This window comes from Mastigoproctus giganteus, chromosome 4 (assembly GCF_048544385.1).
Source record: "Mastigoproctus giganteus isolate SK-2022 chromosome 4, ASM4854438v1, whole genome shotgun sequence".
In the NCBI taxonomy this organism is placed as follows: Eukaryota; Metazoa; Arthropoda; class Arachnida; order Uropygi; family Thelyphonidae; genus Mastigoproctus; species Mastigoproctus giganteus.
In genome coordinates, this window is record NC_143578.1 from 143,560,221 (window position 1) to 143,577,736 (window position 17,516).

Consider the following 17,516-nt stretch of genomic DNA (forward strand, 5'->3'; position numbering starts at 1 on the left):
GTGTCCTAGAAAGCAGACCATTTGGTTCCAAACATCATATCAGATGAGCATTAACCATTCTTTCTGGAAACTTGCATAACAGCTTGTCAGGGTGGGGGGGGGAGCAATTAGTTGCTTGGATTCTAGGATCTTTTATGTTTTCAGGAAAGAAAGAATTACCTTCCTCCAGGCATATGGAAATTCTTGCCAAGAAAGATTCTGTTTAATAAAACTAAAAAATGATCCTTCGATTGTGCAGAAAGGTGGTTTATCATTTCAGTGCAGATGCCATCTGGCCCCAGTGTGCTTAATCATTAAAAAATGAGTGCAGCACTTAACTCTTCTTGAGTAAAGGGCATATTGTAGGTCCATGCACATTTGAAGTGCAGTTTAATTAACTTTTTTTCACTTTTGTCTTTTAGGGCCAAGAACTCTTGGGTTGTTGTTATTTGGTTTTTAGGAGCATTAGCAACTAAGGCCATATTGCTATGGGAATATGCGGTGGTCATTCCCTGACCTTTCCGCATCCTCCGTTTTTGGTGGTGACGCGCTCGAACCCCAGTCTAATCAAGAAGCGTGTGTTACGCACTGCTGCTCCTTCCCACCTGGCTACGGAGGCGCCAAGAAGAACTCTTGGGATGGGAGGAATAATGTTATCACAGATATTTTTGAAATACAGCCAATTCTCGATTTATGCAAGGGTTCCATTCTGCAGAACACTACATAAGTCGGAATTTTCCTAAACAATTAATTTTTTTATCTCATGCATAGGAAAAATTACAATTTAAAATTGTAATTAGTAGTAAAAATAGTAATAGTAGGAAAAGTGTGCAATTTAAAAAAATTCAAAATGATAAAATTACAAAAAAAAAGAGGAGACAGGCACCAGTAAGTTTTACCGCTTGAGCATCTTGCCAAAATAGAAGTCTTCAACGGATAAGTACGTGGCTGCGGAAGTTGAAGTCTTGGAGATTTAGAAGATGTGGGCCGCTCAACCTTACGAAAGAACATATTAATGGATAATTGGTGGTGGCTTTTTTCTTTTCATCATAGATTTCTTTGTAGTAGTAGTAATAGTGGCATGTGATGCAAGAAAGCATGTGTATGAGCTTATGTAGCATCAGCCAAAGAAAAAAAAAAAAATCACACCATTCCCTCCAAATGCCTGTCCAGTTCCTCCTTAAATTTATTAAACCTATCAACTTCCACAATGGAAATTTGTGGAAGTTGATAGGTTTAATAAACTGGAACGAAACTTCCACAGATGGAAGTTTGTTCCAGCAATTAACCACCAGCTGGCTAAAGGCAAATTTCCACACATCTATTCTACATCTGTCTTTTCTTAATTTGAATTTATGTCCCCTTAGGTTTGCAATCTGAACAAGTGGAAGGATCCCATCAGAATTCAGCGTGCTCAACCCATTCAAGGCCTTATACACCTAAATCAGATAACCGCGCAGGTGCCTAGTCTCCAGCCACTGCAATTTGCAGAACTTAAGCCTCTCTTGGTAAGAGGATCCCTTCATTCCTCTCACCAATCTTGTTCCCTTTCTCTGTACACGCTCAAGTAAATCTACATCCTTCCTAAAATGAGGCCTCCAGACCTGTATGCAGTACTCAAGGCATGGCCTGACCATTGGGATGGGAGGAATAATTATTTTTTGCATCCAGAGGGATAATCACCAGCTTTTCCCTGCTAGCAAAATTCCTATATATCATTGACAAAACCCTATGACCTGCCCTGGCAGCCTGACTGCATTGCTCAGAAAACTTCATATCTGCCTGCACAATTACTCCCAGGTCTTTTTCATTTTCTACCACCTTACATGTAGTACCACACAGTTGGTACGTTTCTCTGGGGTTACTTCTACCCATATGCAGTACTTTGCATTTGTCAAGGTTAAACTTCAGTTGCCACTTCTTAGCCCATATGCCCAAATTATCTAGATCCTGTTGCAGTAGCACACTGCCATTACTGTCATTAACAACCCTGCCAACCTTTGTATCATCTGCAAACTTCGGCATTAAGCCTGATATACCTTCATCAATATCATTGATAAATATACAAAAGAACAGTGGACCCAAAACCGAACCCTGTGGGACTCCACTAATAACATTAGTCCACGAAGAGTAGCACCCATTGATTACCACCCTCTGTCTTCTCCCACTTAACCACCCTTTTATCCATTGTAGCAACTTACCCCTAATACCATGCTGCTCCAATTTGTACAATAGTCTTTCATGCGCAACAGTGTCAAAAGCTTTCCTGAAATCCAAATATATGATATCAAAATTATTTTTTGCATCCAGTTCCTTTGTAACCACATCATAATATCCTATAAAATTTGTCAGACAAGACTTTCCCTTAAAAAACCCATGCTGTGTCTGAATTATTGCTGCAGTCTTGTCTAGATGATCCTGCAATGCATCTTTAACCAGTGACTCCATTATTTTACCCGGAACAGAAGTTAAACTAACTGGTCTGTAATTACTTGTGTCACCCTTCGATCCCCCTTAGTGAATTAGGAATACATTTGCACATCTCCAGTCCGTGGGAACCTCCCCTGAGTCCAAGGATGCTCTCATAATTATGGCTAAGGGTTTGCTTAGTTGCTTTGCCGCCTCCTTTAATATAACTGGATAGATCCCATCCACCCCAGGTGCTTTTCTTATGTTTAACTTCAACAATTTCTCCTCCACTTTGCTCTCAGTTATTACAATATCATTATGTATCCTGATACAATTTGATAACCTTCTGCCATTTTCAAACCTTAATAATTCCTCACGTGTGAATGTAGATGCAAAATACTCATTCAGTTTGTTTGCTATCTGAGCAGGATCATCAACAGTCGAACCAGAACCATCGATGTGAAGTGGACCAATCAGATACATCCCCTTCCTTTTAGAGTTTATATAAGTAAAGAAATCCTTGCTGTTTTTCTTAGCATCTTTTGCCAAGGATTTCTCGTAATCTGCCTTCACCTGCCTAGCCTCCTTTGTGACTGATTACAGACTAGCTTATATCTGCCATAGGCTTCTGAGTCGCTTGATAATTTATGTGCATCCCATGCATTTTAATTCCCTGTTACGAGTCTCATTAGTTCATTAGATAACCATTTAGGTCTAAACCTTGAACAATATTTCTTAATAGGTATGAAACTTTTAGTAGCATCCACGATTAATTCCTTGAATGCTTCCCACTTAGAATTTACTGTTGGTAACATCGTCAGTTTATCCCACTGTACAGAATTTAAAAACTTTCTGAGACCACTGTACTCACCTTTATGGAAGCAAAAACCCTTTCCTTTACCCCTGATGGTAATTATATCTTTAAGTAAATCCCACATCAGTACACTGTGATCACTGCCACCTAGTGGTTCCTTTATCTGCAAATTGTTAATACACGAATGATCACTGCTGATAACCAGATCAAGAGTATTACTCTCTCTGGTTGCCTCTCGAACATGCTGCTGCAGAAAACAATCATCCAATAAATCCACAAAAGTCTGACTCGTTATAGCAAGCAAGCATATCATTCACCCCTCTGTTAACTTTTAAGAATCGTTCACTGTCAGGATCCATCTTCTCAAACCTTGCCTTTGCCATTCTCTTTTGGTGATGAAGCATCTCAGCTCCTCATTTGGTTCATCTTGAGCAAGCTTTGTTAGCATTTTCTTCTTTCACTATTGCTGCCTGGAAGTCAATAAGTTCTTCATTAGATAATTCCTTCTCTTCTTCCTCTATTAACTCCTTCATGTCTTTGGCATCAACCTCCAACTGAAGTAGCTCTGCAACCTTTACAATCTTATCTGCAACCTCTTCATATGATACGTCTTTTTCAAATCATTCAAAGCCTTTTACGTGCTGTGGGAATATTTTCTTCCATTCCATGCGCCATTTAAACAAATTTCAGTAATTTCCGTCCAGGCCTTATTAATATTTAAGATGGCGTGGTAAATATTGTAAGATTTCCAAAAGTCTCTTAACATAAAATTTTTCTCACCGACTACTGCAGACAATGCTTGAGCGAATGTTATGCGTAAATAGTACGCATTTAAATTCAGAATCGTGTTTGGCAGTAGAAATATCAATCTCACGTTCGAATTGAAATCATCTAGATGCGTAGGATGTCCAGAAGCATTATCTAATAGAAGCAAAATCTTGAAAGGAACATCGCTGTCTTTACAATATTTTTCAACCTCAGGTATGCAGCAGCATTTAAACCAATCCTCAAAGAGAGATATTGTGATTCAGGCTCTCTGGTTCGATCGGAAATGCACAAGGATTTCCAGAATAGTACACAAGTAGTGGTTTTAATCTGTAATCTCCCGCTGCATTAACTCCAAGAAAGAGCGTGACCCTATCTTTTGAAGCCTTCAAAAGTCTCTTAACATAAAATTGAAACCTGGCATTGTCTTTTCTTCTTTGGCAATGTATGTTTGATTCTGCATTTTTTTCCAATACAGAGCAGTCTCGTCAACATTAAAATTTGTTGTGTTGAATAGCCACCTTCTTCAATAATTTTTTCCAATACATCACCAAATTTCTCTGCAGCTGCAGAATTGGCACTGGCAACTTCACCACATACTTTAAAGTTGTGGAAACCAGCACGATGCTCGAACCTATTAAACCACCCATCGCTTGCCAAGAAATTGGCTAGGGGTTCTCCGTATTTATCCTTAATATCTTCATAAATATTTGTTGCTTTACTTGAATGGTCATTAGCTATTCCATCTTCAATATAGCACCTGAATGCTGTCTTCACCGATGAGTGATCGTACGTTATAACAGGCCAAGTTCAGTTTCCGTGCATGGCTGCCTGGTCGTACCCAGAGATTCTTAGCACCCTCTGCTTCCACTCTGATCCTCTCGCTGCCGTAAGAGGGAGAGTGAAAGCTGCTGGGGACTGAGGGCCATTTGTATTGTTGTGCTCTCATGCTGGAGGCTTTGGTCTTTTCCTCTTCACGCTGACCAGGCGTCTTGAAGAGAACCACTCTACACGTTCGTTGCCACCTAAGTGACATAACAGGGCTTACCATTGAGAAGGTGTGCATGAGTGGATTTTAGGGAGGCAGGCCAACCGGACTTCTCCTAAATCTTCTGTAATAGAGAGATATTGGATCCATCAGTGTCTGATAACACACAGGATACCTGTTCCCCTCTAAGCCCCTTAAAAGTACTAGTATGGATTTTAGGTATGGCCTTGGTTGCAGCATTTAGAATCTGAGTTGTGATGTGCTTGTGGTATCATCGATGGATTGGTATTTGATAATTTCATCATTGAATGAGATACTCAAAGCAAATAACTTCCAATCAGCCTTGGAAAATTTTCATGTTTTGTGAGTATTATTTGCCTGAGAGATTCTGGTTGTTTTGATTTCACAAATTATCGGATAATGGTCACTGTTTAATGGATTGTCCAGCATATGAGTGGATACAATGTCGGAGAGCAGATTGTTTTAGCATTAGTAGAGGCATATGATCAAGAAAGCAAGCTTATGCAGCATCAGACAAAAAAAAAAAAAAACAAACCACACTCTCATTTCACCCCTCCTTTCGTTCGAAATACCTGTCCAGCTGAGCCTTAAATTTATTTAGGCTATCAACTTCCACAACAAGGGATGGAAGTCTGTTCCACCAACCGACTACCCGTTGACTAAAGGCAAATTTCCGCACATCCTACATCTGTCTTTCCTCAATTTGAATTTATGCCCTCTCAGGTGATTATTCTGAGCAGGAGGAAGGATCCCATCGGCATTGAGAATGCTCAAACCATTCAAGGCTTTATACACCTCTATCAGATCACATCGCCGGTGCCTAGTATCCAGACACTGTAATTTGCAAAACTTAAGCCTTTCTTCGTAAGAGCAACCCTTTGTTCCATTCACTAATCTTGTTGCCCTTCTCTGTACTCGTTCCAGCAGCTCTACATCTTTCTTGAAATGAGGCCTCCAGACCTGTATGCAGTACTCAAGGTATGACCATTGTCTTATACAAGGGAATAATCACTTCCTTATCCCTTCTAGAAAAATTCCTATATATCATTGACAAGACACCATGAGCTACTCTTACAGCCTGTCTGCACTGCTCAGAGAACTTCATATCTACCTGCACAATTACCTCCAGGTCCTTTTCATTCTCTACCACTGTCAGTGTAGTACCACAGAATTGATACGTTGCTCTGGGGCTATTGTTTCCCATATGTAGTACTTTACATTCGTCAAGGTTAAACTTCATTTGCCACCTCTCAGCCCATCTGCTCAACCTTTCCAGATCCGGTTGCAGCAGCATAGCGTTGGTAGTGTCTTTAACAACCCTGCCAACCTTCGTCTGCAAACTTGGACAATAAGCTTGATATACCATCATCAATATCATTTATAAATACAGAAAACAATAATGGACCCAACACTGAACCCTGAGGGACTCCACTAATAACATTAGTCCACCATGAGCAGTGTCCATTGATTACCACTCTCTGTCTTCTCCCCCTCAACCATCCCTCTATCTATAGCAGCAATTTGCCTCCAATGCCACCCTGCTCCAATTTGTGCAGCAGTCTTTTATGTGCAACAGTATCAAAGATCCTTTCTCAGATCCAAATATATAATATCAAAGTTATTCCCTGCATCATAGTATCCAATCAAATTGGTCAGGCAAGACTTTCCCTTAACAAAACCATGCTGTGTCCGAGCTATAACGGAAGTCTTGTCTAGATGATCCTGCAGTGCTTCTTTTACCAGTACCTCCATTAATTTTCCTGAAACAGAAGTTAAACTCACAGGTCTATAATTACTTGTGTCAGCCTTTGATCCTCCTTTGTGAATTGGGGTGACATTTGCACATCTCCAGTCTATGGGTACCTCCCCTGAGTCCAAAGAAACTCTCATAATTATGGGTAAGGTTTTGCTTACTTCCTCCTTTAATACAACTGGATAGATCCCATCCACCCAGGGTACCTTTTTGATGTTTATCCTCAACAATTTCTCCTCCACTTTCCTCTCAGTTATTACAAAATCATCTAGCTTACTGCCAGAGTTGAATACACCTCTAGAATTCCCTTTCCTGAATAACTCCTCATGTGTGAATGTAGATGCAAAACACTCATTTAGCCACCTGAGCAGGATCCTCAACTGTTGAAATATCAATATTCAGTGGACCAATCTGATTCATCCCTTTTCTTCTAGAGTTTACATAAGTAAAGAACTCTTTTCTGTTTTTCTTTGCATCCTTTGCCAAGGATTTCTCGTAATCTGCCTTTGCCTGCCTAATCTCCTTTGTGACTTGGTTACAGACTAGCTTATATCTATCATAGGCTTCCATGTCACCCATTAATTTTTATGTATCCCATGCATTTTTCTTCTCTGCCATATGTCTCATTAGTTCATCTGACATCCATTAAGGCCTAAACCTTGAACAATATTTCTTAGTTGGTATGTTTGTTTATTTGTTTATTTTGGTTTTAGGAGCAGTAGCAACTAAGGCCATATTGCCCCGGGATATGCGGTGGTCATTCCCTGACCTTTCCGCATCCTCCGTATTTGGTGGTGACGGGCTTGAACCCCGGTCTGATGAGTATAATACGAAACTACAGTTTCGTATTATACTCATCAGTCATTAGGCCTATAGCACACTCCTACTCTCAATTTTGATCTCCCAATGCTTATGTCACACCAAACTGACTCGACACTGCACTGTCCAGTGATGTCGAAAGGCTTCACTTACTTGAATTTTGTGCGTTTCTTAACTAATAGTAGAACCCCCTCTTCCCTTCCTATCCTGTCTATCATTTCTGTACACTTTGCCCCCCCCCCCCAATTCCAGTTCTTCATTCCTTATATCTTTGTGACACCACGTCTCTGATATCCCAACAGTATCTGCCTTTGATGTTTTGAGCAATACCTCAAATTCGTCAAATTTATTTACCAAACTCCTAGCACTGGTGTACATGCAAGTATACATGCACCTGTTCGTATTCTTAGGTACCCTAACACAACCCAAGTGTTTACTTGTACCGCAATGACTCCCAGCTGTCTCTGAAATATCCTGCATCTTGTTTTCCAGTCTGCTGCTCATTCCAATAGAAGCAGTGAAGAATCACTTTCACCTCTGCCAGTGGCTACTGTTAATCTATTAGTCCCTGTATCCCTTCAAGCTAGCAGTTTTCCGACCCACGTAACACTGCCTCGATAGCAACAGCAAATATTCTTGCACCCTTTCTATTTAAGTGTATCCCATCTTTGTAGAAGCAGTCTCTCCTGTTAAGAAGTACAGACCAGGCTGAAAAAAATTCTACTCCTTGAGCCTTGCACAATCTTTCCAGGGCCTAATGTTAAGTATACAGTTGTTAAGTATATATAGCTGTTATAGTGGAGAAATGAATGAAAGTATCAGCACCAGTATTCAACTGTGTAAGATTATGTGTCTGCAAACCAGCGATTCTAGAACTTTTCCTCATCAGTCAGTATGTGGGGAGCCCCACAGTTGGTGGTGTGCATTAAAATCTCCTAATAAACAAAATGGAGGAGGGATCTGTAGCAAAAGTTCTTCTAGGTCATTATAAGTACATTCTTTGTTTGGTCATAGGTAGATTGAAACTACTGTAAACATGATTCCTAAGGAGACACGTACTGCTACTGCTTCTAATAAAGTCTGTAGTGGAATGTGTTTAGTAGGGACTCTTGAGTTTGCTAGAATGGCCACACCTCCAGGCACAGTATTATTGTTATTTCTATTATGTTGGTATACTGCAGTGGTTTCAATCTTTTTATAATAATGGCACCCCTAAGTAATTTATTTTACTCTGTGTGTGTGTGTGTGTGTGTGTGTGTGTGTGTGTGTGTGTGTGTGTGTGTGTGTGTGTGTGTGTTATAATAATGTGTTTTATATATATATATATACTCGTATATATCTAATATTAAAAAAATATACGTTATATGATAGTTATCACAATAATATGATTATAAAAATTACATTGCATAATACAAATTATAAATATAATAATTATTTTATTCTTTATATAGAGGTACTAAATAAACCAATTATAGATCACCACAAAATTAAAAAAATACTGTACACCTTTCTATAATGAAATACACATATAAATTAAAAAAAGTTTAAGTGACTTAAACCCAAATTACATGGCACCCCTGGAATGTTGTTGTGTGATGTGATCCATTATTTGTTTTTAGCAGTTGGGTTTGATTTTTTGGGTCCTGTCTGTTTTTGTCTATCCAATTTTATTCTTTCTTTTTTCGAGAAGATAGGTCGCCCTGTATCCATGTCAGCTTCTGCATACAGTTCTAATATTGGCTCATCCGGATTAATGTTTTCATCTGTATCCACATTTGTTATATTTGGATGAGTCTTTTGCATGAGGACTGCTGTTTTAGTTTTTATGGTTTCTGATGAAGACTGCACTGCAGTTGGCGGTACTGGCAGCCATAACACATTAATCATTACCTTGTATAAGGCAATGATTAGTGTGTTATTGCATGATCTATCGTATTTAAATTCTATACGGTGAGACCAATAGCAAATTCAAAATGGGAAGCATTCAAAGAATTAATCTTGGAAGCTACTATGCTTTTCATACCAACTAAGGAATATTGTTCAAGATTTAGGCTTAAATGGATGTCAGATGAACTAATCAGACATGTGGCAGAGAAGCAAAATGCATGGGATACATATAAATTAACAGGTGACACAGAAGCCTATGATAGATATAAGCTGGTCTGTAACCAAGTCACAAAGGAGGTTAGGCAGGCAAAGGCAGATTATGAGAAATCTTTGGAAAAGGATGCAAAGAAAAACAGCAGATGATCCTACTCAGGTAGCTAACAAACTAAATGAATATTTTGCATCTACATTCACACACAGGACAGGGAGGGGGATGCCAGAGGTGTATTAAACTCTGGCAGAAAGCTAGATAAATCTTGTAATAACTGAGAGTAAAGTGGAGGAGAAATTGTTGAAGATAAACATAAGAAAGGCACCTGGGGTGGATGGAATCTATCCACTTATATTAAAGGAGGCAGCAAAGGAAGTAAGCAAAACCTTGGCCATAATTATCAGAGCTTCCTTGGAGTCATGGGAGGTACCCATGGACTGGAGATGTGCAAACGTGACCCCAATCCACAAAGGAGGATCAAAGAGAGACACAGGTAATTACAGATCTGTTAGTTTAACTTCTGCTGCAGGAAAATTAATGGAGGCACTGGTTAAAGAAGCATTGCAGAATCATTTAAACAAGACTTCAGTTATAGCCCAGACACAGCATGGGACTGTTAAGGGGAAGTCTTGTCTAACCAATTTGATTGGATACTATGATGTAGTCCCAAAGGAACTGTATGCAAAGAATAATTTTGATATCATATATTTGAATCTTAGAAAGACTTTTGATACTGTTGCACATGGAAGACTTCTGCACAAATTGGAACAGTGTGGCATTGGAGACAAATTGCTATTATGGATAAAGGTTGAGTGGGAGAAGACAAGAGTGGTAATCAATGGACACTGCTCTTCGTGGACTAATGTTATTAGTGGAGTCCCCCAGCATTCAGTGTTGGGTCCATTGTTTTTCTGTATTCATTAATGATATCGATGATAGTATATCAGGCTTAATGTCCAAGTTTGCAGATGATACAAAGGTCGGTAACATTGACAAATGTAAAGTACTGCATATGGGAAGCAGTAACCACAGAGTAACATATCAACTGTGTGGTACTACACTGACAGTGGTAGAGAGTGAAAAGGACCTGGGGATAATTGTTCAGGCAGATATGAAGGTCTCTGAGCAGTGCAGAAGGGCTGCAAGAGTAGCTCACGGTGTCTTGTCAATGATATACAGGAATTTTTCTAGCAGGGATAAGGAAGTGATTGTCCCCTTGTATAAGGTAATGATCAGGCCTCACCTTGAGTACTGTATACAGGTCTGGAGGCCTCATTTTAAAAGGGATGTAGAGCTGTTGGAACAGGTACAGAGAAGGGCAACAAGATTCGTGAATGGAAGAAATAGTTGCTCTTACGAAGAAAGGCTTGAGTTTTGCAAATTACAATGTCTGGAGACTGGGCACCTTGTGAGGTGATCTGATTGAGGTGTATAAAGCACTGAATGGTTTGAGCATGCTCAATGCTGATGGAATGCCTGAGAGGACATAAATTCAAATTGAGGAAAGACAGTTGTGGGATAGATGTGCAGAAGTTTGCCTTTAGTCAGTGGGTGGTTGATTGCTGGAAAAACTTCCATCTGTTGTTGTAGAAGTTGATCATATGCCTTTGCTAATGCTAATGCATGTTGTTCCTTAGCAGATTGCTTTAGGTTGAGAGTATTTCTTGCATGCAATCTGCAATAGACATGGTTAGGGGAACTGACAAGACAGTTTGAGCAGCTGCTGACTGGTATTTCTTTGCTGCTGTTGAGTAGGTGTGTTTAGGTATAGTAAGCATAATTTGTTTCTTTGCTTCCTGGTAAGTCACTTTTCGCTCTACTTTGTATTTTTAGATGTTTTTCCCTGTTTTCCATTGTTCACAGGACCTTCATTAAGCAGGATGTTTGCCTTGACAGTTCAGACAATGTGGTGTTTCGGCATAACATTCTGTTTGTGTGTGGGATTTTGACCCGCAGTTTGGACACACTGCATCCCCTCAACAAATGGTCTGAGAGTGTCCCAATTTTTGACACTTAACACCTGATGGGGTAAGGAATGTAGTGTCTTACACGTCAAATTAGATAGCTGGCTTTAACACTCAATGGTAAATTTGGTGTGCCAAACTTAAGGATAATGTTCTGCGTGGGAACAAGCTGGCCATCTTTTCTGATCATAATCCTCTTAGCTTGTGTGACTTTTTGTTTTTTTAACTCTTCAACCAGTTCATCTTCTGTGACAGTGATAAAGTCTTACTGAGCAATTACCCTTTGGAGGTATTTAATGCTGCATATGAGGTAACTTGCAAGGGAATACCCCCAAAGTTTGAGAGGCTCAGCAGAGCTAATTGCTTATGACTCGCACTTTCTATTAGCAAATCTTCGGATCTAAGTGTTTTCACCATTTTAGGCTAATCTGCTGGGCTTTTCTGTATCAGAAATGGGTAGAGCGTACTCATGCTTTTATTTGACAAGGAGTGAAAGATAAGGAAATATGGGAATTCCTGTTGCTCTTTATCAGTCTGCAGTCTTTTCAACTGTGATGTGTCATGGTCATTATCATTTAATTTGGGACATGATGAGCATCTATGCTCAACTGGAGGGAAATTATCAAGTTCCATGTTTGCTCTTTTTAGCCCTGGGAGAGGGACCTTTCTTCTCCCATGTTATTGGCCCCGCCACATGCAGGCAGGAGCAGTGCCACCAATAACCAAGTGGTTGTAAAAAATTAGTAGTTTGTTATTAATTAATATATATATACACTCTGAAAAAAGAAAGGTAGTTTTCCTTTCTTGGTTCTTACTTTAACACTTAGAGCACAGGACCAATTTAGGTAAACAAAAGAGAAAATGACACTAGAAAGAAATGAAACTTTGTCACTTAGAAAGAGCATTCTATATATCTCAGAGAAAATTGCTTGTCACTATGGGCCAATAATACTGCAAGTGAGAAGCAAATGTAAAGTTTCCTATAAAGGATGCAGGAAATCACACTTTATATAACTGGATGTTTGGAACTGGGGGAGGAGAGTCATGTCTCTTAGCAGTTAGGCACAAAAAGCATTTGCATAATTGCATTCAGAAACAAGCCACTTTAATAACTCCTTTCTGTTTTCTCTGAATCAAGATAATCATGGTTGAAGAGCTCATTTAATATGGCTCAGTTTGTTTGCTGTTTGGTCTTTCCAGCTTATTGCCACTGGTGTAAATAACTGGGCATTAATGTATTTTCTGTCTGCTATCATATGGTGTTCTGTGATTGATTTTGCCACACTGTCTGAGGTTCCTATGTATGTCCAGTTAACCGGCAAAAGTTTGGGGCACTTTTATGTTCTGTGTGGACAGTTAAGGAGTGTAGAATTTCTCAAGACCTTGGATGTGTGGAATCCAAGGGTTTCTTCAGTGCTTGCAATGAGTTTAGAAGGTCTGTGAATATTATGTTATTAAGGGTATTGGCAAACTTTGTGCTCTATGGCAATTTGCAATGTATTTGAGTAGTCGCTTGATTTAGTGCACCCACTTAATATCGAATAGCAAGATTCCTTTAAACCTAAAAACAGTCTAGATTCATTCTGGCATGGAGTTATTTGGTGCAAGACTGTCTATCAATGATGCCATGGATTTACACAGGGACCATTGCGATAGCAGTGAGAATAGTCATATAATCGTATTCATGTTAGTAAACAAAAATTCTGAGAGGTCTGTTTCATCACCTACAATATGGCAGAATTAAAGGGCCTTTTAGATTTGGGAGGATACTGAATGAAGAGTGTCAGGCATTACTGTACGATGTACATTCAACAAATATATGCTTCGGTGAAAAGCAATGTATACACAACAGAGAGTAAGCCGATAAAGACCAACTTGGACTTTGGCCAGAATTAATTCTTCCAATCTGTTTACAGAGGTTGAGGTGCACAGATTTGTGATACAGACTTAATTTGAAAGAGCATATTATGTTTGAGCTTGCCATAGAAGTGTCTGTTGTCCATAAATGGTATTATGTACTGAGAGTGTGTTAGATGGATGTCTAGAATAGCAGTTCCCAAACTACTGAGATTTATGGACTCCTTCAAAAAAGAAAACCCATTATGAACACTGGGTTTTCTGAATAGAAAATTCAAAGTTTAATGAGTGAAACAACTCAATTTTATTCTTATTTTTATACAGATACATAACTTTATTTATCATCAATTTGCTATACATAGAACGAATAATGTGAAATATGTATACAATTATATACACTAATCTTATTGAAAATAAGTAATGTTCTATGACCAAGTTCGTTGTGATTCTAGCAGTATATTTTTTAAGAAAATAAACACATACAGTAATATCCCGAAGTTACGCGATAGGTGGGTCCGATGAAAATCGCTTAAGTCGAATTCGCATAAGTCGGGGTATAACTTTGCATATAAATACATATAAATTTTGTTTAATTGGGACCAAGGACTAAAAAAAACACTAAAATATTTAATAAAATTGCCGTTATTTATACATATTAATACAAAATATGTATTAAAAAAATAAATGAGTTACGTAAAAAAGTTATTTCTATGTCGATGGCTTCATAAAATCTAACAAATTCGTCTGACGACACAGTGCCTTTTTTTCACGCAGAATTTCTTCATAGCAAGCTAATAATTTTTTTATTCCTTGCTTTGTAGCTATAACGCATTCTTCGTTGGAGTCTATGTGTTCTAAAATTTTGAAGTCCTTTTCAATTGAGCTGAGACCTTCTGTCAGGCTTGCAATAATTGTCATGTGCTTTTCTGGTGGAACTGGGTCTGAAGTGTCAGTTACTTCAGTGACGTTTTGCTCACACATCTCTATGAGCTCATTCATTGTCAGCTCTTACTACGTGAATCCAACAGCTCGTTGACATCATCACCATTGACTTCCAAATCTAATTGCCTGGCAAGATTAACAACTTCTTCTATCACACGAGTGACATGATCAGTTTCTGGCATTGTTTTCGTCTCGTTTTTGAAAAACAATGGACAAAGTTTCTTCCAGACACCATTCAATGTTTTTTTGTGAATTTCATCCCAAGATTCTTCAATGATTCTTACGGCATCTAAAACACTGAATTGTTTCCAAAAGTCTTTAACAGATATCTCACTATTTTGTCTCATAGCTTCATTCAGACGTGCAAACAAATGCCTCGTGTAGTAAGCCTTGAATGTTTTGATGACTCCCTGGTCCATCAGTTGAAGCAAGCTGGTTGTGTTTGGAGGCAAAAACACCACTTTCACATGTGGGTCGAAATTAATTAGGGTGGCAGGAGCGTGACCGGGTGCATTGTCAATAAGAAGCATCACTTTGAATGGAATCTGTTTAGACTTACAATAACATTCGACTTCGGGTATGAAGTGGTGACCAAACCAGTCCTCAAAAACGGAAGCTGTCACCCAAGCTTTATGATTTGACTTCCAAATCACTGGTAAGCTAATTTTAGATATACACCAAACGAAAAAATCAAGAACTGCGTAACTCTGAGTTCGCGTAAGTCGGGGTATTACTTATTACAGATGCCAGGGGTCTGCAGACCCCAGTTTGGAAAATGCTGGTCTAGAAGAATGATCCACACATTTATTCCCTTGTAGTGTTACATCGGGCAAAAGATGACTATTTGCTGGCATTCCTGGAAAAGCATCAGCTCAGCTCTTCTATGCTTCATTAAAGGATGGATAGTTGAGAAGATATTTTGTAAGGCTGACAGTGCACTTTGAGAGCATATATATAAAGTTGGATAGCATATAATTCAAAAGTATAACTACTGTATTTTCTGATTTGAAGAATTCAGTGAATTTTGATAGCATACAAATGGCCATGGCAATATAACTGCCTTAAACCAATCAGGGAACATCTCAATTTTCCTTTGAAATATTTATTTCACTCATATTCATGGAAGTATGAATTAAATAGTTGGCCAGCTGGATATAAATGAATTATATTTACCAGGCTTTAAAAAAAAATTAATGACACAAAAAAATTAAACATTAAAAAAAGTAAATAAATAAAATTAAACAGATCAAAAAATACCCTCCAGCTGAATTCCGCAGTTTGCCTTCAACAAAATTGCATATGTCTGCAAATTCATATTCCCTGCATGGAAGTGACTCTGGAACTGAAGCCACATGTAACCTGTGAAAAGTGATATCTATCATGATAATTCTACAATATACAATATGGTATAATATTGTATAATTAATATAAAAAATTAACAAATTAGGCATATTAATTTCACAGTTTATATCACAATAAAATTACCTATATATATATATATTGGAGTGATCAGATGGATGAAATGGAAATGGTTGTTTTTTTTTTTTTTGGCTGATGTTGTATAAGCTTGCTTTCTTACATAATATGCCTCAACTAATGCTAATGCTAATATAATATCTATATAATATCAGTGTGAGACACCTTAGATAACTCTTAAGAAACTACAATGCTAGTTTGTGTGGAAGGCATCATATGCTCTGTATCTCATATTGTGCTCTTCCTTCACAACGAGTTGCCATGGTAGTGCAATATGGTGGGTGGGCAGGTACCCCGGGTGGTGATACTCACTGAGAATAAGTAACAATAGTCTTCGCTATTAGTGAAGCGTTACTTATTCGAGGTAGTGCAATACCATGGCAACTCGTTGTGAAGGAAGAGCACAATATGAGATACAGAGCATACGATGCCTCCCACACAAACTACTATCGTATATATTGTAGTTTCTTAAGAGTTATCCATGGTGTATCTATATCGATATTATATAGATATTAAACTCTTACTCTTAACGTATTATGCCTTGTTCCATTTAGTTATTTTTAATGCTAATATAATGTATTAATAACAAGTAGTTGTAGTGAAGTTAGGCAGATGGGCTGAGAAGTGGCAACTGCAGTTTAATATTGACAAATGAAAAGTATTGCATATGGGTAGCAGTAACCCAAGATAAACATACCAACTGTGTGGTACTATACTCAGGGAGTGTAGAATTAAAAAGACCTTGGGGTAATTGTGCAGTTAGATATGAAGTTCTCTGAGCAGTACAGATGGGCTGCCGGAGCAGGTCATGGAGCTTTGTCAATGATATATAGGAATTTTGCCAGCAGAGACAAGGAGGTGATTATACCTTTGTATAAGGTCAGGTCACACCTCGAGTACTGCGTACAGGTCTGGAAGCATCATTTTAGGAAGGATGTAGAGTTGTAGAAAGAGTACAGAGAAGGGCAACAAGATTGGCAAGAGGAACAAAGGGGTTCTCTTACCAGGAAAGGCTTAAATTCTGTAAGTTGCATCATCTGGAGACTAGGCACCCGTGAGGTGATCTGATTGAGGTGTACAAGGCCTTGGATGGTTTGAGGAGGCTCAATGCTGATGGGATACTTCCACTTGCTGAGATTAAGAACCTGAGGGGGCATAGATTCAAACTGAGGAAAGACAATTGTAGAATAGATGTGCAGAAGTTTGCCTTTAGCCAGTGGGTAGTTGATTGCTGGAACAGTCTTCCATCTGTTGTTGTGGAAGTTGATAGCGTAAATAAATTTAAGGCTGAACTAGACATACATTTGGAGTGACCAGATGGATGAAATGGGAAGGGTTTTTTGGCCAATGCTCTATAAGCTTGCTTTCTTGAATCATATGCCTCAACTAATGCTAATATAATGTATTAATAATAAGTAGTTGTAGTAAATTGTAATGGCTTGAAAAGAATGATAATTAAAAAAATTGGTACGGATTATGGAGAAGGGGCACTGCAAGTAATAGCAGAAATAACCAATGTTCATAATGGAATACAGATAAGTAGATTAGGGCAGTGGTCTCAGAGTGGGGTTCACAAGATGATCCATGGATGATGCACGGGGTGATTTGGTAAGCAGAGCTAGCAATGCAAT

The 17,516-nt window shown here is 38.6% G+C and overlaps 1 protein-coding gene across 1 annotated transcript in view; it reads right to left on the bottom strand.

Moving 5' to 3' along the window:
• Orc1 (origin recognition complex subunit 1) overlaps window positions 1-17,516 on the bottom strand; it is a 699,813-nt gene that overhangs the window by 331,870 nt on the left and 350,427 nt on the right. The window contains exon 8 of the mRNA XM_090372377.1: window positions 15,667-15,768. Coding sequence (XP_090228503.1) covers window positions 15,667-15,768 — 102 coding nt within the window. The remainder of the gene's footprint in view (window positions 1-15,666; window positions 15,769-17,516) is intronic.